This window comes from Prionailurus bengalensis, chromosome D1, assembly GCF_016509475.1.
Source record: "Prionailurus bengalensis isolate Pbe53 chromosome D1, Fcat_Pben_1.1_paternal_pri, whole genome shotgun sequence".
Classification (NCBI taxonomy): Eukaryota; Metazoa; Chordata; class Mammalia; order Carnivora; family Felidae; genus Prionailurus; species Prionailurus bengalensis.
In genome coordinates, this window is record NC_057346.1 from 10,063,340 (window position 1) to 10,089,745 (window position 26,406).

The 26,406-nt window shown below is 45.1% G+C and overlaps 1 protein-coding gene and 1 long non-coding RNA gene across 13 annotated transcripts in view; one reads left to right on the forward strand and one right to left on the reverse strand.

Moving 5' to 3' along the window:
* Window positions 1-26,406, forward strand: part of DIXDC1 (DIX domain containing 1) — a 74,272-nt gene that overhangs the window by 21,054 nt on the left and 26,812 nt on the right. For 10 of the 12 annotated variants that reach the window (XR_006297258.1, XR_006297259.1, XM_043579309.1 and 7 more), the window contains 5 exons: window positions 12,221-12,350; window positions 16,130-16,255; window positions 19,040-19,271; window positions 20,561-20,668; window positions 26,058-26,170. Coding sequence is in view for 10 of the 12 variants with exons in the window: in XM_043579309.1 (XP_043435244.1) it covers window positions 12,221-12,350; window positions 16,130-16,255; window positions 19,040-19,271; window positions 20,561-20,668; window positions 26,058-26,170 (709 nt within the window). In the remaining 2 variants the exon portion in view is untranslated. Of the gene's footprint in view, window positions 1-12,220; window positions 12,351-16,129; window positions 16,256-19,039; window positions 19,272-20,560; window positions 20,669-22,913; window positions 23,387-26,057; window positions 26,171-26,406 lie in introns of those variants that run through there. The other 2 variants (XM_043579313.1, XM_043579317.1) reach the window with 2 other exon arrangements.
* Window positions 16,952-22,718, reverse strand: LOC122482961. The gene is made up of 2 exons (XR_006297263.1): window positions 22,271-22,718; window positions 16,952-17,339 (listed from the first exon to the last, which is right to left on the reverse strand). It is a non-coding gene; the product is annotated as an uncharacterized LOC122482961 (long non-coding RNA).

The following is a 26,406-nucleotide window of genomic DNA, read 5'->3' on the forward strand; positions in this document are numbered from 1 at the left end:
TCCAGAACACCATATGCCTTCACTGTGCTTTTTTTTTTTTTTAACCACCCCTCTGTAGGATGCCCTTCTCCCCTTCTGTAACTGGCAAACATCCTTAGGGAACCACACAAATGTCTCCTTTCCTCTAGACCCTACCCTCATCCCCACATCCTTCCATCCTGTTGCTCCTTCTGTGCACAGATAGCATTTGTTAGTATTTCTCCATCGCCACTGTAATTACTTTGTATCATAGCCTGTAAGCTGGGCTTGGCACAATTCCTAGCAATGTTGGTTGATTTGAATGAAGGAATGAATGCTTGAAATGATACCATCTAGAAGGATCTTGTGAGATGGAATTTCACGAGTGAAATTTATTATAGGTAAATATGGATCAAGAAGACCAATTTTACAAGAACAAAGATGGAAGAGATTGGTTTAACAGTAGAATGTGTTAAAAATTACGTAGGGGTTTTGGTTGGCAGTACTGTATGAGTCAACAATGTGAGGTGGTAACAGAAAAAGAAAAGAGGAGGAGGAAGAGGAAGAGGAGAGATGAAGGAGGAGGAGGAGGAGGATAGAATGTGAGGACAGAATGAGGAAGCTGAGTGTCTGGTTTTACACCCAGAGCATTGTGTTTGGTTCTAGGTATCATGGTTTTAGAGGAACTTAATAGCAACAATTCTTGAAACCATTTTATTTTTACGACTTCTTGAAAAAATCACCAAACTAGACAAACTACTAGTTAACACAATGAAGAAGAAAAGGGGAGAAAGCACAAGTACACAAAGTAAGAAATGACAAGGGAGAAGTAACCATTGAAACAAAAAATCGCAAGAGTCTTTGCAAGTCTATGCAAAAAACATTTTAAAACTTTGATGAAATGGATAATTTCCTAGGGAAATGCTGATGACCCAAATTGAAAGAGACAGAAAATTTAAACAGACCAATTTCTATGGAAGAAATAGAGAGTCTTATTAAGGAACTGTTCCTCAAAAAAAGTACCAGCTCCAGGTTATTTCATAGAGGAATTCTACCAAACTGCCACGTATCATCAGATAGTCCCAATGCTCTGTATATCATATTCTATATCTATCTATATCGATATTGATATAGATATTGTACTAACATAGCACTGTTAAATAAAATCCAATACCACATTAAAAATATAATTCATGGGGCACCTGGGTGCCTCAGTCCGTTAAGCACCCAACTTCATCTCAGGTCACGATCTCACAGTTCATGGGTTCGAGCCCCCCGGTTGGGCTCTATGCTGACAGGTTAGAGCCGGGAGCCTGCTTCAGATTCTGTGTCTCCTTCTCTCTCTGCCCCTCACCTGCTTGTGCTCACTCTCTCTCTCTCTCTCAAAAATAAATAAACATTAAAAAAAAATTTTTTTTTAAATATACAATTCACTATCATCACCTGGGTTTAATTCCAAGAATGCAAGATAGGTTCTTTATTAGGAAATCCGTTAGTAGCATATACCATATTAATAGATCTCAAGAAAAATAATTATAGGATTATTACAATGAAGGTTGACAAAACTTTTATCGAAATTCAACATCCATTCCTCATAAAATGGTCATGAAAATAAGACTTGATTGATATAGTTAACATGATAAAATACATATACCTTAGTCCTAAAACCTGTATCTTCCTAAATTGGGAAACACTGCAAATATTTTTTCTAGGGCTGGAAACATGGGTAGGATACCCATTCTCCCCTCTATTCCATTTTTTTTTTAATGTTTACTTATTTTTGAGAGCGAGAGCGAGCGAGCAGGGAGGGGCTGAGAGAGAGGGGGACAGAGGACCTGAAGCAGTCTCTGTGTGGGCCTCGAACTCGTAACCATGAGATCATGAGCCGAAGTCAGCCGCTGAACCAACTGAGCCACCCAGGCGTCCCACATTCCACTTCGTATCAAAGGTATTAACTGGCACAACTAGGCTAGAGAAGTTGGTTTAGAGGCACAAGGCTTACTAATGAAATAAAACTATTTCTTCTTGCAGATATGATAATAATCCTGGAAATATTTGAGAGAATTAGTGATAAATCTCAAATAGTAAGCGATAAGGTAACAGTATATAAAATTAACATACTGAAATCAATAGTTTTTTTTTTTTTTTAACGTTTATTTATTTTTGAGACAAGGACAGAGCATGAACGGGGGAGGGGCAGAGAGAGAGGGAGACACAGAATAGGAAGCAGGCTCCAGGCTCTGAGCCATCAGCCCAGAGCCCGACGCGGGGCTCGAACTCACCGACCGTGAGATCGTGACCTGAGCTGAAGTCGGACGCGCAACCGACTGAGCCACCCAGGTGCCCCTGAAATCAATAGTTTTATATACCCAAAAAGTAGCCAATTAGAGACCATAATGATACAGGAAAGCTCATTTGCAATTGCAACAAGGAAGACTAAGTACCTAGAAATGAACCTAATAAGAAATGTGTAAAACCTGTAGGAGGAGGAAAACTTTAAAACACTCCTGGAAGAGGCACCCGGGTGGCTTAGTCGCTTAAGTGTCCGATGTTGGCTCAGGTCATGATCTCATGGTTCGTGGGTTCCAGCCCCACATCGGGCTCTGTGCTGATAGCTCAGAGCCTGGAGCCTGCTCCAGATTCTGTGTCTCCTTCCTGCTTGCGCTCTGTCTCTCTCTCTCCAAGAATAAAACAATAAAAAAATTTTTGAATGCTATTGGAAGACACATTTGAACCAAAGGAACAACATCACCATTCTTGAGGACTATGATTTAACATTCTAAATATGACAGGTCTTCCTAAATTAATTTATAAATGTAATATACTGCCAATAAAAATTACAACAGACTTTTTTAGGAAGTTAGGTAAAGATAACAAAATTCATATGGAGAAATAAATATGCAAGAATATTCAAGAAAATACTAAAAACCGGAAATTTCAGGGGGTGGGGGGACTAGCTTTACTGAGCATTAAAAGGTACTGTAAAGCCTCTATAATTAAAACATGCACGAATCAACAAATGTACGAGTTATGTAGGATGCAAAGTCCATAAACAGACCCAAGGACTTCTGGAAATTCGGTATATGATAAAGGTAGCATCTCAGACCATTGGGGTAAAGAGGGACTTTTTAACAAATGGTGCTTTTTGTAAAGGATGAATTGGATTTATTTCTCACATCATATATAAGAATCCCAAATGGATTAGGGATCTGAATGTAAAAAATAAAACCAGACAAGAACTAGAAAAAAACAGAGGTGGAGTCTTCTTTCACCTCAGTGAAGGGAAAGCCTTTCTAACCATCACTCAGAATTCAGAAGCAATACAATAAATGATCAATAAACTTGATTATATAAAAATAACTCTTTCATGGCCAAAAAGACAACCTGAGTCAAGTCAAAAGACAACTGAAAAGCTGAGAAGTCTCTGCAACATATGTCAGAGGCAAAAGGGTAGCATTCCCAAGATACAAAGAGTTCTTAAAAATGGCAGGACAAAGGACCAGAAACTTTGATAGAAAAACAAGAAAAAGACATGAACAGACCAATCATTTAGATATGAAAAAAGTTATAAAAGGTAAGATATATAAAATGGATTATTAAACCTACAAAAAAATCAAACTCATAATGAATGAAATGAAAATTAACACACTGAGGTACAATTTCTCACTTATCACATTGGCAAGAATTAAAGGTATGACAACATATTCTGTAGGCAAGGCTGTGGGAAAGTCGTGCGCTCGTGCATTCCTCATGGGAATGCAAAGAGATACGATCCTTTTGGCAGGGAATTTGGCAATATCTGATAAAATTACATACCTGCGTGCCTCTTGGTCCAGCAATCCCACATCTTGGAATCTACCCTGAAGGCAGACCTGCATCCACGTGAAAATACCCAGGCCTATACGATGTTCACTCATTGCAGCATTGTTGGTAATTGCAAAACATTGGGAAAAACCTAAGTGCCCATACACAGGAGAATGGTTGTATAAATTATGGTATGTCCACATAATGGAGTGCTATGGTCGCTGTAAACATGAATAAAGAAAGTCTCTGAACCAGTGTAGAGTGATTTCCAGACTATGTTAAGTGAAGTGAAGTGCAAAGTCCAAGTACAAAAAGAATATCAGTACTGTGCTAGTTTTCACATAAGAAAGAAAGGGAAATAAGCAAGTATACACGTGTCCTTTTTCTGGATAAACTGGAACTCATGTGGTTGGTTACTATGAGGTGGATGGGAATAGATGGAAAGAACTGAGAGAAGGGAATGGAGTAGAAAGAATGACGTAGCAGTGACACTTTCCTGACTAGATGTTTTTGTACAGCTCTGACTTTTAGGATTGCTAATCATGCAATCATCCATGCACCTAATCATCCAAAATGTGGAGAGAACCCAAAATGGACTACTGATAGTACAAAACGAACCCCACTGTATTACAAATGAATAACATAACCACACTCAAGGGACTGGAGAAGAAAAGAACTAACCTAAGTCACTTTTTGCATCAGCATTTTGACTCTAAACTCGAAAAGAACTATGCACAAATATTATATTATGGTTGGTAAATTGACTTTTCACAAGGTATGAGTTAGCAAGTCTGACACTAACTTATGTGTTTCTAGGATCAAGCAAATATTAGTAAATATATAGTGGAGAGTGAGAGTTCTGGTTTCTCACTGGGAGAAAGGAGTTATAATAAAGAAAAGGGACAGGAAGAAGTGAACTCTGTGGGCTTGGTTGGAGGAGGGATCAGTGTAATTTATGCTGTAATTCATTGTATATCTGTCTCTCAAGGTGTATGTGCATATGTGTGTATACATACATGCATTTTCTTTGTTTTTTTAAAAAATGTTTTATTTGTTCTTGAGTCAGAGAGAGACAGAGCATGAGCGAGGGAGGAGCAGAGAGAGAGAGCGGGACACAGAATCTGAAGCAGGCTCCAGGCTCTGAGCTGTCAGCACAGAGCCCGACACAGGGCTTGAACCCACAAGTGGTGAGATCATGACCTGAGCTGAAGTCGGACGCTCAACTGACTGAGCCACCCAGGCGCCCCTACATACATGCATTTTCTACTCTACTACTGAGAAGGCCAAGAATGTAACCCCAGTAACAATGAGTACAACTCATGCCCAAATTTTGATTTCTAAAAACCAAAGAACTAGAGTTCTTTTGAGAAATAACTGATTCCAGAGCTGGGCAGAGAAAGCCTAAGACGAGGAGTGTGGAATATCTCATGACGCCAGGAAGTAAGGAAATGTTCAAAGAACATGATCAGGCCGTATGAACCAGCAGTCCTACTTCTGGGTCTATATCCAAAAGAAAGTGGGATCTTGAAGAGGTATTTGCACACTCATTTTCATAGCAGCATTATTCACAATAGCCAAGAGGTAGAAGCAACCCACATGTCCATCAACAGATGAATGAATAGGCAAAATGTGGTATAAACATACAATTGAATATTATTCACCCTTAAAAAAGAAGGAAAATCTGACACAAGGGGCAACATGTATGAACCTTGGAGACATTACACTGAGTGAAATAAGCCAATCACAAAAAGACAAGTACTGTATGATTCCATTTGAGTTCTCTAAAATAGTCAAATTTATAGAAACAGAAAGTAGAACAGTGGTTGCCAGGCACCGGGAGGAAGGGAAATGGGATTTATTGTTTAATGAGCATAGGGTTTCATTTTGCAATATGAAGATATCTGTAGATTCATTGCACAACAGTGTGAATATACTTAACACTACTGAGCTGTATACTTAAAAATACTAAGATGACAAATTTTATGTGATGTATCTTTTTACCACAAATTTTAAAAAAGTGACTGGAGCATCTGAAAAGGATACAGGAGCCAACATTTGTCCCAATTTGAGCAGCACAGGTAAATAATGATAGTAATGGATTAATATAACGAAAGTGAAATAAATACCCATGATCCCATACTGATATAAATGAGTAAATGGGGGAAAAGAAAGAGCTTTTCCTCATATTAGGAATTCCAACTAGTAAGTGTAGAAGGAATGATGGAATTAGAAAATCATCATTTGGGAGATGTCATAGTAATCAATCAGGAAAAGAATACTCAATGATTTTTTTTTTAATTTTTTTTTTCAACGTTTATTTATTTTTGGGACAGAGAGAGACAGAGCATGAACGGGGGAGGGGCAGAGAGAGAGGGAGACACAGAATCGGAAACAGGCTCCAGGCTCCGAGCCATCAGCCCAGAGCCCGACGCGGGGCTCGAACTCACGGACCGCGAGATCGTGACCTGGCTGAAGTCGGACGCTTAACCGACTGTGCCACCCAGGCGCCCCTCAATGATTTTTAAGAAAGGAAAAATGGATGTTAAGTAAAGCGATGATAGGGAAAAGGATATTTTCATGGTCTCAAATCTTCCCACAAAATACTTACCAATTACGAGGAAAAAATGGCGACTTTACAGTAGAGAAACTTGGCAGACACCTACCTTAACTGTGTAATCACAATTAATTTCAACAATAATGCGATGTATCAGCATCCTGTGTCTTTTGATATGATGCACAGAGAAGGGTATTGTATGTTTCAAATCCATAACCTGAATTTGATCACTAAGAAATTTTAGACAAACCCAAATTGAGGGACAGTGTACAAACTAACTGGGAAGTATTCTTCAAAATTGTCAAGATCATGAAAGACAGAGAAAGACTTAGCCAGATTGAAAGAGACCAAAGGGACAGGACAACTAAATGTCGTGTGAGATCTTCGACCAAAGAAGGACAGTAGGTCAATTGGGGAAATCTGAATAAGGTCTGGAGATTATGTAATAGTACTGTGTCAATGTTAATGTCCTGTTCTGTTGCTGTTATGGACGAAGTGCACATTTGGGGAAGCAGTTAGGTAAATGGGTATAGGGGAGCTCTTTGTACCATTTTTGGGAGCTCTTTGTACCATATAGGGGAGCTCTTTGTGCCACTTTTATGTAAGTCTGAAATTATTTCAAACTGAATAGCTAATGAAATAAAAAATAATACTTAGGGGTTTTGAATAACCCCCTAGTGTAGGTCAATAATGTGTTCCGGTGGCCAAGGAAGAAAGGAAAGAGAAGAACGAAGAAGGAAAGAAAAGAAAAATATCTTGAATGAGGAATCTTCATGTCTCCTTTAAATTCGGAGTATTGTGTTAGGTTCTAGATGTCTCAGTTTCAGATAGATTTAGACAGAAGATCAGTAATACTTGAAACCATTTTGGGTAAGGAATGTGAGCTTGGCTTGCAACTCTGGATGTGCATAGAAGAATTTAAAGAATATTGGTATAACTGGGCCCCACCCTCAGAAATTCTAACTATTCTCTAGTGGGCCCCCGACGTTAGTATTTTTTTAAGTTTTTATTTAAATTCTAATTAGTTAAGATATAGTGTAATGTTGATTTCAGGAGTAGAATTTAGTGATTCATTATTTATATATAACACTCAGGGCTCAACACAGGTGCCCTCTTTAATACCCATCAGCCACCCAGCCCATCCTCTGCCCATCTCCCCTCCAGCAACCCTCAGTTTGTTCTCTATATTTAAGAGTCTCAGGGTGCCTGAGTAGCTCAGTCAGCTGAGCGTCTGACTCTTAATTTTGGCTTAGGTCATGATCCAGGGTTGTGGGATTGAGCCCTGAGTAGGGCTCTGTGCTGAGTGTGGAGCCTGCTTAAGATTCTCTCTCTCCCTTTGCCCTTCTTTCCTGCTCATGTGCACTCCCCCGCACCTCTCAAATTAAAAAATAAAAGAGCCTCTATGGTTGCTTCCCTGTCTTCCCCACCGCCATGTTCATCTGTTTTGTTTCTTAAATTCCACATATAGGTGAAATCATATGATATTTGTTTTTATCTGACTTATTTTGCTTAGCCTAATACACTCTAGGTCCATCCACGTCATAGCAAATGGCAAGATTTCATTCTTTTTGGTGGCCGCATAATATTCCATTCTATATGTATACCACATCTTTTTAAAAAAATTTTTTTAATGTTTATTTTATTTTATTTTTTATTGTTTATTTTATTTTTGAGAGAGAGACAGAGACAGAGACAGAGTGCAAGCAGGGGAGGTGCAGAGGGAGAGGGAGACACAGAATCCAAAGCAGGCTCCAGGCTCTGAGTTGTCAGCACAGAGCCCGATGCGGGCTTGAACTCACAGATGGCAAGATCATGACCTGAGCCGAAGTCGGATGCTCAACTGACTGAGCCACCCAGGCACCCCTTATATACCACATCTTCTTCATCCATTCATCTATCAGTGGGTATTTGGGCTCTTCCCATAATTTGGCTATTGTAGATAATGCTGCTGTATACATTGGGGTGCATGTGCCCCTTTGAATCAGTATTTTTGTATCCTTTGGGTAAATACCTAGTAGTACAATTGCTGGGCAGATATTAGTATTTTTAAAAAGCTTCTCCAGTGACTCTGATAGGTAATCAGCATTTACAGAACCCCTTGGTTAAGGAATTGTAATGTTTAGCTAGGAGAAAACTCAGGTTAGCTCTACAAGAATCATATGGGGGAACTTGGGAAAATAAAGCTTTCTGAGTTCTACCCTATGGAGAGAATTTGATGGGGGGTAATGTCTACATGTCTTTTTTTTTTTAAAGTTTTCTTTGTGATCTTGAAGCACAGCCAGGGGTGGGAACAGTAGGCTGGATCAGTGCTTCTCAAACTTTAATGTGCATATGAATCACTGGGAGATCTGTTTAAAGTGTGGGTTCTGATTGAGTAGGGGTGGGGTGGAGTCTGAGAGTCTGCATTTCTGCCAGGCTCCCAGGTAATGCTGATGCTGCTGGCCTGGGGGCCACCCTTGGAATAGTAGATAGCTACTTAGTGTAGATTATTACACAAGAGACCCAAACATTGGATGTGGGGGAGAAAGTGGTGTAGACTAAGGGGCCTTCCATTCTGAGAGTTTGAGGAAGGTTCATTGAAACTTCAGGGATGCATTTATTTAGGTGATAGTGTGGTTGAGTGGAAAGAGCATTGGCTTGGGAATTAGAGTTTCATATTCATGCTTTACTGTCTGGTGATCTGGAACAAATGAGTTTACCTATTTTGAGTCTCAGTTTCCAATTAGCAAAATAGATACAGTAAAATCTTCCTGGCAGATTAGCATTAGGGAAAATGTGTTTAAAGGACCTAGCAGAGGGGCACCTGGCCGGCCCAGTTGGTGGAGCATGTGACTCTTGATCTTGGGGTCATGGGTTTGAGTCCCATATTGGGCACAGAGTTTACTTAAAAATGAATGAATGAATGAATGAATGAGTGAGTGATCTAGCATAACCCTTGACACAGAGTAGGTGTTCAGAACTGTGGTGACTCTTATTATCATTTATGCTGTAGAATCCTCTTGTTGGAAACCAGAGGTGAGATTAATGTGCATGAAAAGTACTGTTAGAACCTCTCATCAGTTTTGCATCAGATACAACTTCTATTCAATAGCCAAAAGAAGGCTGTGGTTACTCAAGTAGAAATGATCTTGGTCTAACATAAACCATTTGTTCTTGTCTGCCCCTGCATTATTAGCTTTTGCAATCATTTTAAGTCTTGGCCTGATGAAATGTGACAAGTGATTCACTGACTCAAACAAATATTTGTCGTGCACCTGCTACCCTAAAGTCCAGTACTTCTGAGTTGTTGTGACTCCCTGCATAGAGCATACTTCAGACCTGAGCTCCTTTGAGCTCACTGTTCCCTTTGCCTCATTTCCTCTTTCAGGAACCACCCCCTCCCCCACAACCACAAAAGTGTGGGCTCAGGTTGGGCTTATGATCTCAGCACCGTGTGTGACACTGGACGTCCTCGGGGAGATCAGAGCTGGGCTGTGGGAGGGTCAGGGAAGGCTTCTTGGAAAAGGTGATGCTTGGGCTCAGCCTTAAGAGGAGACTGCAGGCTCAGGGAGGGAGAGTGGCTGGAAAGTGTGGTGCGTTTGGGGCACAGCACATGGTTTGGACCAACCGAAACGCAGCAGGCAAATGGGAGGGTAGTGAGTAAGCGGAGCAGAGGCAGCGGCCAGCACATGACAGACTAAATGCAGCCAGGAAGGTTGGATTTTATCTTGACAAGAGAGGCCAGTGAAGGATCTGAAGCAGGAATGTGTGGAGGGTAGGTTGAGGATGATAGTAGATACAGGGAGACTGGTTAGGAATTTTATTATTTTATATATGTATATATATATGTATACACACATGTATATGTGTATATATATACATATATACATATATATACACACATATATGGGTTTTTTTTAAGTTTTATTTATTTATTTATTTATTTATTTATTTATTTATTTATTTTGAGGAAGACAGAGACAGCATGAGTAGGGAAGGGGCAGAGAGAAGGAGAGAGAGAATCCCAAGGAGGCTCTGCACTGTCAGCGCAGAACCCCACATGGGGTTCAAACTCACGAAACCGCGAGATGGTGACCTGAGCTGAAACCGAGTTGGATGCTTAACCAACTGAGCCACCCAGGCACCCCTAGGTGTTTTATACCTAAGCCAGGGTCAGATCCCAACTGTTACCCTTAATGCCTTTTTTGGTCCTAACTCCTTTGCTCCAGAGCAGAGTGGTTTACTACAGAGGTACCCTTTGCCTCCCACGGTGCTTGGGCTGTGCAGCAGGAGCAGACCTTGGGCAAGGGTCTGGCCCACATTAGGCAGAAGGTGTGGCCACCCCTGTTATACCAAGTGAGTGGGGTAGCACGATGCCCTTGGTCAATGCTTGGACCACAGTTAGGCGTTTCCATACCAGATCTGCTGTGTCCTGGCTGGGGCCTTGGGGATGTTCCATCACTTCTCTGAACTTCATCTGTAGAATGGAGAGGATACTGACCCTTCAGTGTTTTTGTGAGGATTAATTAGACGGTGATAACGATGAAAATAATAATGACTGTTAAGCAAGCATCAGTTGCGTGGCAGGTCCTGTCCCAGGCACCTTCATTAATACGATAAAACACATATCAAATTCCAGAACTAGTGTTTAGTTCATGTAGACACTCGATTCCTTCCCCTACTGCCTGCTGATATGGCACTTCCTACAGTTTGTCAGCAGCTGATAGATTATTGCCTTAGTACTGTCTTTATAAAGGACTTCATTTATTGCCACAAATCGACACAGAGAAAATAACGAAGATTTAATTTAAGCTCGGGAAGCAATCAGTGGGTAATTTCCAACATTTTATTGAAGAAGTACTTGTGGCGTAGAAATCAACTATTCTTCAACCAGCTTGTAATATAATACCCTTAGCCCTTGAACCTAATGTTTAGGGTCAGGGTCTTGGGCTTCTACAGAAACCAGACAGAGCTGCTGATTGTTCTGGGATATTGTTCATGTGCTCTTTTGATATTTAAGTGTCCATCTTCAGAACAAATGCAAAATTAGAATAAACACCTGGATGCAAGCTTTGGTAGGGGACAAAATGGACTATGCAGGGGGATCCGAGGGCTGGGATGAGTTGTGTGTCCCTATCTGGGCCCGACAGGCTTCTGATGATACTGGGATTAGCTTTGTCTGACAATAAATGAAAGCCCTCCCCGCCCGCCCCCCCGCGCCACAACCTCTGCCCAAGTCTTCAGGGTACTGCTCACCAAAGCTTTTCTTTTTCCTTCTTTGTGCAGATTTTAGGCAACTAGATCCTCTTTGACAACATAAAGCACGGATTAACACTAACTCTGTAGCAATCCCAGGATTATGGGCTCAGGAGAATAAATCTCGGGTTGACAGTGAGATGATTTCCATTAAGTCTCATTGTGAAGAACATAGTGATGGGAGAGGTTGTTCTGAGCTGGCTTGCTGTTGTTTATTTCTGATTCCCCAAGACCAGCCTTATGAGTATCAGTGTCCATTGTGCATGTGAGAATGACTGATTGTTCTTGAGAAGCACAATGGGTTACTGGCAGCAGTGATCACACCCAAAAACTGGCTGTGCTTCTCCACTGGCCCCCATCCATGGTCAAGGGAGCAAAATTCAAGGAAAGCAGGAGACCTACTCACTGAAACACTCATCTGTTTCTCTGTGTCTACACTGCCACCAAGTCAGCAGTTAGCTTTCCCTGAAGACTAACAACTAGCATAAAATTAGAGATTTTTAGAACATGCTCCATGTCTCACCATCTTTCTTCATTTCCTTGAAACCTCCTCCTCCCTCTGGATGTGGATTTCCCACCGTAGTCCAGTCTCAAATGTTGCCTCAGAGGGTGCAGGGCAAAGGAGAAGAATCATATTCCTTTCCCTTATTTCCACCTTTGATTTTCCAGCAACAGCTCCAGGCGTATGTGGCCTGGGTGAATGCACAGCTCAAGAAGAGGCCAGCAGTGAAGCCCGTGCAGGACCTGCGACAGGATCTTCGGGATGGGGTGATCCTGGCGTATCTCATCGAGATTGTTGGTCAGTGGGCCCTGGACCGATGCCAGCACAAACCAGAACATGCCTTCTTTATCCTCCATGTGCCCTTCCGAGCAGTTTGCTTCTTCTTTATAACATATGGAAATGGAAGTAGAGAAGGTTTAACATTCTTGCCCATCATTAACTCATTTATTTATTAGTCAATAAACAGCGTGCTAGGCACTCTATTAGGCTTTGGGAATGTGATTGTAAGCACAGTCTATGCTCTCGGGAGTCTCCCAATCTAGTTGGAAAGACTGGAAAGTGAACGCATTCCATTAATGTACTTAGGGCTCTGATAGAGTAAGGACAGATAGGAGCACCTGGGTGGATGGAGGCGCCGACCCAGTTCTAGGGGCTCAGCGGTGGCTTTCAGAAGCACCGATGTCTAAACCGAGGCTGGAAAAGGAAGTAGGAGTCAGGAAAGAAGAAGGAGGGTTCCCAGCAAAAGGACCCCTTCTGTGAAACTACCATCATGCCTCACGGAAGGGTTTCCATGAAGAGCCCTGTAACTGTTGCCAGTCGCCCTTATTGGATGGTACCATACCCTTCTTTCTACAGCATTTGTCCACAGCCCTGTTATTACTATGTGTTCCCACGCACTGAGCGGTGACTGTTTACCTCTCTCTCCCGTATAGACCGAGCTCTTATTTAAGAGCAGGTACACGGGGCGCCTGGCGCAGTCGGTTAAGCGTCCGACTTCAGCCAGGTCACGATCTCGCGGTCCGTGAGTTCGAGCCCCGCGTCGGGCTCTGGGCTGATGGCTCAGAGCCTGGAGCCTGCTTCCGATTCTGTGTCTCCCTCTCTCTCTGCCCCTCCCCGTTCATGCTCTGTCTCTCTCTGTCCCAAAAATAAATAAACGTTGAAAAAAAAAATTAAAAAAAAAAAAAGAGCAGGTACAGTGTAACTTTTTTTTCTGTTCCCACACCTCCTACCAAGTGCCTGGCACGTAATAGGTACTCAGACATTACTGTTATATTCATCAGCTGACCTTGCTTAGAATCCTTGAGAGAGTCACTTGCTCCGTCCTTACAAGTGGTGCAGAAGGAGCCAGGTTTGCTACAGGCAGCCTCTCCGTGACTGCCTCACCGGGCCAGCTCACGGATTCATCAGGGCACTCGTTTCTAATGAAAATAACGATGGTAATAGTAATAGCTGCCATCTGTAGGACACTTTTTAATCTCATTTCACTTCATTTCCTTTGATCGTCAAGCCTTGAGAAGCACCTACTATCATCCCTGTTTTCAGGAAACAAGCTTAAAAGAGAAGATTTATAAACATAAATAAATGAATTCCCTGAGCACTTAGAATAGATGAAGCATTGCGCTAATCATGCTACCTTGGATGGTTTATACTACAGGTGTGATACAGGTACTATCATTTTATGCCATCTCTCACGACGTTGAGAAGGGCTGGGCAATTGTACAAGGCCACATAACTGTACGTGGCAAAAGCTAGACCTGCTTTAATTCCAAAGCTCATTTTATTTTATTTTATTTATTTTAAAAAAAAAATTTTTTTTTTCAACGTTTATTTATTTTTGGGACAGAGAGAGACAGAGCATGAACGGGGGAGGGGCAGAGAGAGAGGGAAACACAGAATCGGAAACAGGCTCCAGGCTCCGAGCCATCAGCCCAGAGCCCGACGCAGGGCTCGAACTCACGGACCGCGAGATCGTGACCTGGCTGAAGTCGGACGCTTAACCGACTGCGCCACCCAGGCGCCCCCCAAAGCTCATTTTAAACATTATTTTTCACTTGCTGGAATAGATTATACTTGAAAACATAATCAGACAGAAAATGCAGAAGCTACAAAAGGATATAAAAGCCTTTTTTCCACCCGCACCAACTACGTGTTCTTTCTGGAAGCAAGTAGTGTTAGCAGTTTCTTACATTTCTTTTCAGAGATATTCTATGCATATACAAGCAATATGAATATGTATTCTTTGGTTTCCCGAAACCCAGATTCTTAAATGCTGCATTTTATTGTGATTTTGCTATATGGAAAAACTCGCTGAATTCACTGCCTTGTTCCCTGTTCTTTCTTTAACGAACCCTCACTGGGCTTTTGATCCCACCTCTCCACTTACACTGCTCTCATTAAGGGCACAACCTTTGCCTTATCCAGCCCAGTGGCTCAGCCTCAGTCCCCATTTTATTCGACTTAGCAGAACTTGACACAGTCGGCCACTCCCTCCCTCCTTCAAACACTCTCTTTTCTTGGCGTCCAGGACTCTCCTTCCTTACTGGCTCCTCCAGCTTGCTCTGCTGGCTTTTTTCCTCCTTCCTGACCTGTAAATGTTGAGACCCTCCACATTCAGTCCTTATCCCTTGTGTTTTCTCTGTCCCCAAGTGATCTCCTCCCACATCTGCATCTTAAGCTCTAAACTTTTCCTTGAGTTCGAGACATGAATATCAGCTTCCTGCTCAGCATCCCAGCCTGGCTGTCTAAAATGCGACTCTACCTCCACATGCCCTAAGCAGAGCTTTTGATACCCTTCTCTCCACCAACCCCTCTATCCTCCAGATTTCTTCGCCGTAATCACACACGGCGGCTGTTAAAGTAGAACTCTTGGAAGTTGTCCTTGATTATTCTCTTTTCTGCCTGTTTTGTACCCAGTCCTTCACATGTGCTGTCTGCTTCATATTAAAATTTTACCTGATACCTGGCTTTTCACCTGTCAGCCTTTCCCACTCAAGCCCAAACCATTATCCCTTGCCTTGACAAGTTTCATTTTCTAACTAATCTCCCTGTTTCTGCTTCACATAAATTAAGCCCATATAGAGCCAACTTTTTTTTTTAAGTTTATTTATTTTTTGAGAGAGAGAACATGTGCATGCATGCATGGGGAAGGAGCAGAAAGAGAGGGAGAGAGAGAACCCCAAGCGGGCTCCGCACTGCACTGTCAGCGCAGAGCCTAACGCAAGGTTCCATCTGTTCATGACCTGAGTCGAAACCAAGAGTCAGACGCTTAACCAACTGAGCCATCCAGGCGCCTGTAGGGTCAACTTTTGAAAGCACAGATCACGTAACTTCCTTGCCTCAAACTCTCCATTGGCTGCCCATTACTCTTAGAATAAAATTCAAGTTCTTTACTTTGGTCCACAGAGCCTTAAATGATCTGGCTTTGTTTACCTGTCTAACTTCTCCTAGGACTTGACTCCTCTCTCTCTCCACTCCAGCCATGCTGGGCTTAGAGCTGCTCTTCAGAGAAGCTGAGCTCATTCCCACCCTGGGGTTTGGACTTGTGATTCCTCAGTCCAGAATGCTTCCTCCTTGAATCTTAACATCTCTTACTATTCAAGTCTCTGCTTAAATATAGTATCATGATCCCACACTTTTTTGTTTTTCCTCATAGCACTTATCACTACCTGAAATTCTATTAAACACAAACTGGTTAACATGATCATCTGTTATCCCTAGAGATATAAACTCTGTGATGGAAGGGGCTGTGTCCATCTTGTTTATTGTTGTTTCGCTGTTGCCCAGAACGGTACCTGGCACACAGCAAGATGCTCAATGAATATTTGTTGAGTGAATAAGGGGACACACAGTAACTTCACAGGCCCCTGGATACAGCTTTGAAAATTTGAAGGCCCACCGAAAGGACTTTGCTCTCCTATTCCTCCATCCAAATTACAAGCACCAAGGCCTAACACACTTGCACATTTATATATAATCTGAGCATTTACATCGAATATTCCTTTTCTCAGTGTCTGGCTATTATGAAACTTTGGTATGGTTCCTCCCTATAACTTCACATATTTTCTCTCTTTGAACAGCAGGAGAAAAGCTGAATGGGGTACAGTTGAGTCCCAGTAACCAACAGGAGATGAAGAACAATGTGGAGAAAGTGCTACAGTTCGTGGCCTCCAAAAAGATTCGTATGCACCAGACTTCGGCTAAAGGTCAGTGCCTCATCACGTCTGGGTCAGCTTTACCCAGTGATTATGAGCCTCAGAAGGACCATCCATCGTGTAGCCAAGGGTTCTGAGTAGACTGGAATAGGATTAGGTCTGTGGCCTCATATCATTTTTCCATAAAGAGAGTTACCCTCTTGGGATGGGGCGATTCTCAAAATCTGAGTGCTTTTGAAAACCTGGGTGGAGATAGACATTCTCTATTCATTTTAATTGAATAAAGGTTTGCTTGAGTGTGTACAAAAATTAATCGAGTAGAAATGACAAGACCGGAGTATTAACTTTAGAATGTCTCATTTAAGGGGCACCTGGGTGGCTCAGTTGGTTGAGTGTCCGACTTCAGCTCGGGTCGTGATCTCATGGTTTGTGGGTTCGAGCCCCATGTTGGGCTCTGTACTGACAACTCGAGCCTGGAGCCTGCTTCAGATTGTGTCCGCCTCTGTCTCTGCCCCTCCCCTGCTTGTGCTTTGTCTCTCTCTCTCTCTCTCTCTCTCTCTCTCTCTCTCTCTCTCCCTCTCTCTCAAAAATAAGTAATAAAAACATTTAAAAAAATAAACTCTAGAATATCTCATTTAAGTTATCAAATTGAAGATAGATGATGTTTTCCAAGTTACTTGGGTTTCATGCCCAAGAATTATTTCAAATCATATTAGCTTTATTTTTTTCCATCCAGTTTTCCAGAAGAAAAATATTTATGGCTTTTTTTTTTTTTTTTTTTTTTGGATAACACAGAATATTTTGGGCAAGAGGAAAGGGGCTCTGGGAGCTCTGCACATACCTTCTGTTATAGCCACACGACCAGAAGAGGACACTGCTCAATTCACTTTGAGCCCAGGCTGCAAGGAAGCAATTGTTTAGGGTGTCTTGAGAGAGCATAGGCTCCCTGGCCCTCCCACTGTTTCTCTAGAACTGATTGTAGATCTGGTTCTGTTTCAGCTTCAGTTTCTGGGTCTGATGGTCCAGGGCTCTGATGAGAAAGGGGGCCAGAGGGAGCCTTCCTTCTGTGTTGGATTATTGGCGTTCTAAGTGTTGGGGTCATTCAGGTCGGCCGATTCTTACCATTGAGAGCACCCTGTAGAAGGTATCAATCAATCTTTTTCCAAGCCTTGCATATTTACAATGCTGTGAAACTAAAAACATGAGAGTTTTACCCATTCCCTTACGTGAACTTTCACCAGACCTATCACATTGGGTTTTTTTGTGTGCATTCTTTTTTTCTAGGGCAAAATTTAGGGTGTCGTAATGTCCGTGCTCTGGTCCCCATGAGGGGTGGGCTTAGGGATCTGGCCCATTAAAGTTAGCTATTTTGAGGGAACACCGCCGTTGAGGACATCATTGTCTTTTACCTGGAGAAGGGCAGCAGTTTCCTAATTAGTCTCACTGCCTCCCATCCATCCGCTCTCCACACTGTAGCCAGGATGATCTTCCTGCAAAGACATATGCCCCTACCACTGCTCTGTGTGTGCAGGTCCTTATGGGAGAATCCAAAGTCCTTCCTGGGGCTTGCCCTGCCCTTTCTGACCTCTAATTTCTCCCCTTGTGGCCTCACCCCCTCACCCTCTCCCCTTGCACTCTGGGCCCTAGCTGTGCTGTACTTTTTCCACTTCATCTGCCACAGTGGCATGCATAGAAATATAATGCAAGTCACATACGGAAGTTTCTGAGAGCCATATTTTTTTAAAAAAGGAAATAGAAGATAATTTTAATAATATGTTTTAACCCCAAATATCCAAAGTATTATCAGTGCAACATGCATTCAGTATAAAAGCTATTAATGAGATATTTTGCATTCTTCTTTTTTTGTACTAAGCTAATGAGATGTGTTTCAATCTGACTTTTTTTGTGCTAAGTACCACCCTTATAGCACATTCAATTCAGACTATATCTTTAAAATTTTTTTTAATGTTTATTTTTGAGAGTGAGAGAGAGAGAGAGAGTGTGTGTGAGCGGGTGCGGGGCAGAGAGAGAGGGATACATAGAATCCAAAGCAAGCTCCAGACTCTGAGGTGTCAGCACAGAGCCCCCGATGCAGGGCTCAAACCCACCACCTATGAGATCATGACCTGAGCCCAAGTCGGACGCTTAACCAACTAAGCCACCCAGGTGCCCCCAGACCATATCTTTTAAACGCTCAGTAGCCACATGTGGCTAATGGCTCCCATATCAGATGGCACAGCTCTCGTAGGTCATGCTCTCTCTCACCTCTAGACCTTCACGCCTGCTCCATCCTCTTGGAACACTCCTCTCCTCCTTCATCTGATGAACCAATCAAGTCTCACTTTAAAACTTATTTCCCCTATACTCTCTCCCTGAGCCCTCTAGACTAGACAAGATGCCTGTACTTTGAGCTCCCAGAGAATCCTGTACTTCTACTGTAACACATTACCATACTTTGTTGTAAATGCTTGTTTTATTTTTAATGTTTATTTATTTGAGAGAGAGAGCACACATGAGTGAAAGCAGGGGAAGAGCAAAGAGAGAGGGAGACAGAGGATCTGAAATGGGCTCTGTGCTGACAGCAGAGAGCCTAATTCGGGGCTCGAACCCACGAACTGTGGGATCATGACCTGAGCTGAAGTCGGATGCTCAACCGGCTGAGCTATCCAGGCGCCCCTGTAAATGCTTTTAAATGTTCTGTCTTCCTGTCGAACATGGCTTTGTGAGAACAAAGACCTTGACTGCCTCGCTTACCTGTATCACTAGCAAATATGTGTTCAATGAGTGAACCCTCTGCCTCTGTCTGAGGACCTCTGGGTGTGTTCTGTCCCTCAGATATTGTGGAAGGAAACCTGAAGTCTATCATGAGGCTGGTCCTTGCCTTGGCAGCTCATTTCAAACCTGGCTCCAACAGGACAGTGAGCCAAGGACGGGACTCCAGAACCCCTCTGCAGACTCACCAACCACACTGTGCCACTGCTGTGGCCCAGGGGGCAGCTGCCGCTCTGGCCGACGTGTGTCATGACATGTCACGGTCGGGACGGGATGTCTTTCGATACAGGCAGAGGTAAGGGTAGAAATCTGGGGCTGGGAACTTGTTCCTCTCTGAATTTCCTCCTTTAAATGATACTGTGCAGTAGACAGAAGGGTCACCCAAACAGCCCCACGCTGCAGAAGAGAGCAAGGAGTGTAGGTCAGAGAGGACACTCCACGAGAGAAGAGCCCTTTAGTTATGTTTTATTTTAGAGAGAGAGAGTGCATGCATGTGCACACAGGGGAGAAGGGCAGAGAGAGAGAGAGAGAGAGAGAGAGAGAGAGAGAGATGTTTTTAAATGTTTATTTATTTTTGAGAGAGAGCAAGAGGGAGAGAGCGAGAATCCCAAGCACGTTCCTCCACGCTGTCAGCACAGAGCCCGAAACGGGGCTCAAACTCACAAACCGCAAGATCATGACCTGAGCCAAAATCAAGAGTTGGACGCTTAACCAAATGGGCCACACTGACGCCCCGGGAGAGAGAATTTTAAGCAAACTCCACACTCAGCGCAGAGCCCAACATGGGACTTGATCCTATGACCCTGGGATCATGATCTGAGCCAAAATCAAGAGTCGGATGCTCAATCTACTGAGCCACCCAGGCACCCTGAGAAAAGCCCTTTAATATTTTTAAAAAATTTTTATATATTTTTATTTATTTTTGAGAGCGAGTGAGAGAGAGAGAGAGAGACAGAGCACGAGATGGGTAGAGGCAGAGAGAGAGAGGGACACAGAATCTGAAGCAGCTCCAGGTTCCGGGCTGTCAGCAGAGTCCAGCGTGGGGCTTGAACTCACGAACTGCGAGATCATACCCTCAGCCGAAGTTGGAGGTTGAAACTCCTGAGTGACCCAGGCACCCTGAGAAAAGCCCTTTTAAAAGAGATGTTTATGTTGCAGTTAGCAGAAAGTAAAGGAATCACATTTGTAATTTTTTGCTCTGATGCCCAGAATTTTAAATATATGCCTTTGGCACGGCATGTTTTCTACACCGGGAGATATGTGGGAGCAGTGTTCAAGTCATCTGGGGGAGTCTCCCTAGAATGTATGCTAAAGCCAGCCTGTCCTGAAGGAAGTCATGGCAGGAAACATTTTGGGGGTTATATGTCTGCTGGGAGACAGCAAGACCCTGAGGTGTTGCAGACCCTAGGGAAATCCATCTGTCTGTCTTCCCTGCTGGGTGTCGAGGGTCTTTAAGGCCGGGGCTTGGCCTTACTCCTCCTTCTTCCCCTGGCACTCTCAGAGTGGCCAGCTACCGGTTCTCGTTGAGTGGACCCGAACTGAAAGACTGATGCCCTCTCCTTTGCTGGCATCCTCCGGCTTTAGGAACAACAGCGTGGACGAGGAGATTGAGAACCCATACTGGAGCGTGCGAGCCCTGGTGCAGCAGTATGAAGGGCAGCAGAGGTCCCCGTCTGAGTCCAGCTGTAACAGGTAAGTGCGGCGCCAACTTCCCACCACTGCCGTCCTGGTTAAAGGTGGAATTCTTGGGGATTCTCAGCCTCAGGTAGCAGCACAACAGGCTTTAAGGGTCCTAAACCTTTTCTCTTTCCCTCAGTTTGTTTGACTTCAAAGGGGGTAGTCTTCGGCACTGCTTTGCGGTTTTGTGCTGGCAGGCAGGCAGGGAGGGTGGGGTGCTGGTAAATTTCCCACACAAGGAAGCTTTTTGTGCAGAGCCTCAGTGTCACTGCTTAGGTATGTCCACATGGGGGCCTGTGAGGGCCCAGCCCCTGGTTCTGATACTTGCGTATCTGCTGCCCCCATTTATGACAGCCAGTTCCACAGAATGGCCTTTGCACCTGAGCTTAACTCTAAGCATGGCCTGAGAAGGCTGTCTAACACTTACAACAAGAGAAAAAACTGAGCAGAGTTGTCTGAGAGCACGAGAATGTTCCAAACTTTCATTTATAGGGCTAGGAATTGCAGCAGATTAGTGTGAATTTGAGTGGGCTAAGATGTTTGTGACTCTAGCAGAAAGGCCATCTGTATCTCTTAGAGCCAAGTGCAGAGACCAAAACAGGACACAGTGCTCTAATAAAAGCCTGATCGATGCCAAGTGCAGTGGCAGAAAAAGACTACTTTCCTAGCTCATGTAAATCATGCTCCCTAAATACATCCCCAGAACATGTTAGCTTATTTACTAACTTCATTTCATAGCTGAATCATACTTAATTTATGCTCTTATGACCTTTTCTTTCCTACCCCAACTCAGCTTAGCCTGTTCTCATTACAACTAAGTGTTCCTTGTCTTACATGTATCTTACGTGCATTTGTCTTCTTCCTATTTCTTTTCCACATAAAATTCTGTCTTAGATTGATAGACCATTTCTTAATTTATTGCAGTCACATGGAATTCTTCCCAGCACTTCACTAAACTGATAATCTTGCTCAACTTTAATTTTCACCTTTAATAGATTGCCTTTTTATTTATAAAATTTACATAACATAAAATTAGCCATTAATCATTTGGAAGTGTACAATTCAGTGGCATTTAGTACCTTCATCGTCTTGTGCAGCCGTCACCTCTATCCAGTTCAAAGACATTTTCATCACCCCAAAAGGAAACCCTGTACCCATTAAGCAAGGGGTGTGCTAGTAGGGCGAATCTGAGCCATTTCTTCCTTGCTTGCTCCTTAGACTATCACTTGGTACAGAATCAAAGGACGTTTCATTGTATAATGAGATCTATAGCTTCCTGCATGGCTACAGGCCTTTCACTTTGTTGTGCCTGCCAGTGAGAGAGAGAGAGAGAGAGAGAGAGAGAGAGAGAGAGCAAGAGCAAGAGAGCGCCAGGGGGGGAGAGAGGGAGAGAGAGAAGTCTGCATTTCTTCCAGAGAACACCTGCTTCCTTCCTTTCTGGCAGAACTCAGACTGGGGCCGGGGCTGTGACACAGCCGGAACTAGGGACCCACTGGAAATCGGGCTGTAGTGGGTAGACAGTGACAGTTTTCTGGGAGGGAGTCAGATAATAGTTCGCATTTCCCTTTCACTCCTTCCTGGTTTTTAAATTTTTTTGTAAACTGACCGCTCACTCACCTCTTTGGGAGGCTGGGTCAGCACCTTGCGTTTTCCTCCATGAGCTCCCGGACCCAGCAGGCTTTGGAACATTCTGCCCGCCCACCCCCTTCCTCAGGGTGAGGCCATCTCATGGCTTAGGGACCCCTGAAGGCCCGAGACCCCGCGATGTAACTCTGAACGGGGAGTGGCTCGGAGGATGGGGAAGGTGGCCCCCTGCTTCTCCAGATTCCCTGGCGGAGCCCTGACCGCCTGTTGCTCCGTAGACCTCGGGCGGGCCGGCCGGCCTCTTACTGTGTCCACGCAAAACGACCTCGGGCTGGGAAAAAAGAACACGCGAAACGCCTTTGGGAAGGTGGGAGATCGGCGTTCGGCGGGTTTCCGGGCGCGACCCCGACTCTACACCGCGCTGGGCGCCCCCTCCCTCGAGGAGCCGGTGACACCGGCCCCAGACCTCCGTGACCGCGAAGGGAGGGGTCGCGAGGAAAAGGCGTTTCCAGCCCCGGGGCGCCCGCGGCCCCGCCCTTGCCCCGCGCCGGGCTCGCGCTCGCGCCCCCCCACCCAGCCCGCCCCGCCCCTGCCCGGTCCGAGCCCCGCGCCGCCCGTCGCGCCGCCAGCCTGGAAGCGGGGGCGGAGCGGGGAGGGGCGGGAGGCGGCGCGGAGCCCGGGGCGCCCGCGAGCTCGCCGCCGGGACCCGACCGCGCAGCCGGAGCCGCGGGCGGCGCTGCCCCGCGCGGGCTATGGGGTGAGATGCCCGCGCCCGGGGGCACGCCCGGAGTCGCGCGGCCGCCGCGATGCCGCTGGCAGGGACCCGCAGCCTGCGAGGGGAGGTGGCTTCCGCCCAGGCCGGGCTGCTGCAGCGTTTGAGCGGCCGGGACAGCGCGCCTGAGACCCGGCAGCATCCCCGTCCCCGGGGCCGGGACGCCCGCCTCCCTGCGCTGCCGACTCTCTCCCGCGGTCGCGGCCGGCAGCTCTGGTAGCCAGCCTGCCGGTGGAGTGGTTGCTCGGGCCCCAGCGCGGGGAGACATGCCCGAATTCGGGAGCGCCGGGACTCCCAGCCTCGCGCTTCACCCGGGGAAGCAGGCTCGCTGAAGCCGGAGCCAGGAGGGGGACCATGGGAGGGACGCAAGTCAAATGGTGAGCAGAGGCCACTTTGGCTTTGGAGCTGGGGGGGGGGGGGAGCGGGCGGGCGCAGGGCCAGGACTGGAGGATGCTGTCGGCCTGAGACCGACCGGGATGGGTGGGGGCGCTGTACTGGGAAGGACGGGCTGCTGGTCTGGGATTGTCACTACAAAATACAGTGAGTGGGTGTAGGAAACTGGAGCCGGCATAGGGGCCAGAGGAGTGGCCCTTTACCTTATCCTGTCTTGGCCGTGGGAGGGCACTTGAGGAGTAAACAGGACTCTTTCCCATTACCCGTTTTCAAAAAATTGATTTTACTCTAATTTGGACCTCGCTGGGGGGTTGTTTGATGTTAAGATTGGAGAGATGTTAGGCCTGTGGGAATTAAGAAATATTATCAGTCACACCTGATTTGTAATCAGTTCCCCGATTTGCGGGGATTATGATGGCAGGTAGGGGATTGCTTGTTTACAAAATAGGGGTTTTGAGCTAATCGGGAAGAGCCTAGCATTACAATACTCTTCCTGTGACCTGAGGCAGAAGATTGGAAGCCTCATCTCGCTGTGGCCCACATCTCGATGTGGCCCATCTCTAGCAGCAATCTTGCTGCTCCCACATGTGCCCCAGGATTTTGCTTCCCCGGTCCTTTATTTTTTTGACCTGACCACCTAGTTTCCTGGTCTCCCCTCTCTGTGGCCTCACACACTGGCAGCCTCAAATTCAAGAAAGAGAAATGTTGTTTTTCTTTTGGCCGCACTGCCACTCCCCCAGTGGGGCTGGGTATGCAGACATCCTCCTCCTCCTGCCCTTATAAGGGGGACCGCTCACTTAAGAGGGAGAAGGTGGAGCTGAGCATGCGTCTCTGCTTTGAGGCCAGCAGTTTTCCAGCATCCTTGCTTCACACCCCTCTTCCCACTCTCCCCCCGCTCCCCCCCCACCCCCCGCCGCGTCTCACACATACCCACTGTGGTCCAGCCAAATGCAGACAGCGGATCGCGTCAACCATAACACCTTGTCAGCTAAGGAAGTGTTTTTATCGTTTCTCAAAGGAGGGCAGCTGATGCAGGCGTCTTTCTGAACGTCGATCCCCATTTCTGCAGGGAGGCGAATGCCGTGGCCTGAATGGTCAAAAATCTGTTCTGTTAAATGACATAGTACTCTCAAAAGTATTATATAAAAGCAAAGTACACTAATGCTTTTCCAGTAGCTAATTCATGTTGGCTTGGAAGTCAGATTACCTAAATGGTGAAAGATGGATAAGAGAGTTCTATAAAAGCAATTACCTTTACTAAATACCACTTCTTGCCACTCTCTACTTCTCTTGTCTGCTTGGACTATGGATCTGTAGGTAGGGTTCAGCAACGTTCTTTAATTTGAAGAAGGAAAAAACTTTACATTTTTTCTGCGGTTCTAATAAGGATGAGAACGTATTACTGGCTGAGGTCATTCCCGCCAAAGCCCTCAAACTCGGGATCAACGAGGAGGACGAGACACCAGTCCTCAGGCTGCTTTCGAGGTTTTGAAATTTCTGACTACATCCACTTGTGCTCAGCTCTTGCTTTTACTGGTTTCTAGGAAGACAAAATGTTAACTCCTGATCATGGCTGTGAGGATTAGCCTGGGAGACTCCAGGGGCACATTAAGTGGGTCAGCGAGTCCTAGACACTTTCACTGTTGTCTGGGTGATGGATTTGGAAAGAATTCCTGAGAGGGGGCTGGGCCTGGAGACCCCACAGCCCCTGAGATTGTTTCAGAGTTGATGTTCTCAAGGTGCGGTGCAAAGAGAAGAGGCTCTTCAGATTCCTTTCCCCTATCGGATGGAAACATCAGCCTCCCATTCCTATCTTGTCTCGTAGATTTGCTGTTATTCTGTGTGGCTTTAAAATTCGTCTTCCCTGACAATCCCAGCAGTCCCTCCCAAGGCTGATAGTTGGATCATAATTTAGGAGTTGCTGAGAGGATTCTGATGACAGTTCACAAATGGTGTAGCAGGGATCTAAGTAACTCTTTGATGGTACAATCAAGTAAACCCTTCCCTTTGCCGAGCAAGTCTTTTCCCGTTTTCCTTATCATGTCCCATCCTTGTTGATGTATCACTGCCCCTTTGCCCAGCCCCGCACTGTCCACACTCTGGCCTTTTCTCCCCCTGAATCACCCTCAGCATTGCCCCCTCCTTCGGGATCAGCCTAGGGCTGATCTACCATGTTACTCTGCTGGTGATGCTTGTGTCTGTGGGACACCAGTGGATTGGAAGTAGATTTTTCCTTCCAGCTCCCAAAACTACTAAGACACACGTTAACTTCAGTCTTTGAACCTGGGCCCAGGGACGGAGGTGATGGTAAGTAACAAAAAACAAAAAACAAAACAAAACTTGGGGGTTCTTTAAGATGCTACGTTATCCGTCCTTCCAGTAAATCTCTTCTTTATGAATTGGGCTTTGAGGCAGCCTTGCTGTGGCAAAGACTTCCTAGGACTGGGTCATTCATTCATTCAACATTCATTTCATTCCTTCAGTAAGTTCATCCTGCACCCATTCAACAAATGTCCATTCATACTGTGGGCTGGGGACTGTGTTAGGCACTAGGAGGAAGATGAGTAAGAACATGTCTCTGGGATAAATTATGAAAGTTGGCTTCCAAACCGCTGTTCACAGTAATCATTTCTCTTCCTTTTCCTTCAATCACAGCCTGACTTCACCCAGTCCTATCCACAGCGCAAAGAGCGAGTCCATTATAACCCAGTCGGAGGAGAAGGCAGATTTTGTGATTATTCCCTCTGAAGGGATAGAGAACAGAACAGGTACTGTCTGTCAGCGTGCCTGGGTTGGCTCAAGCCACAGCCCTTGCCTTGAAGGCTTGGGGGATCCTATCTACCTATAAACTTCCTGGCCTTCTCCCTCCCCAAAGTCCATGCATGCTAGGTTAGCTCTAAAGGGCTCTGATGTCTTTGAGCCAGTGAATGTGGTTATCCTCTTGCAGAATGTCACTTCTGATGTCACAGCTGTCCAAAATCTTACAGCAGGGGAGATAGGCCTT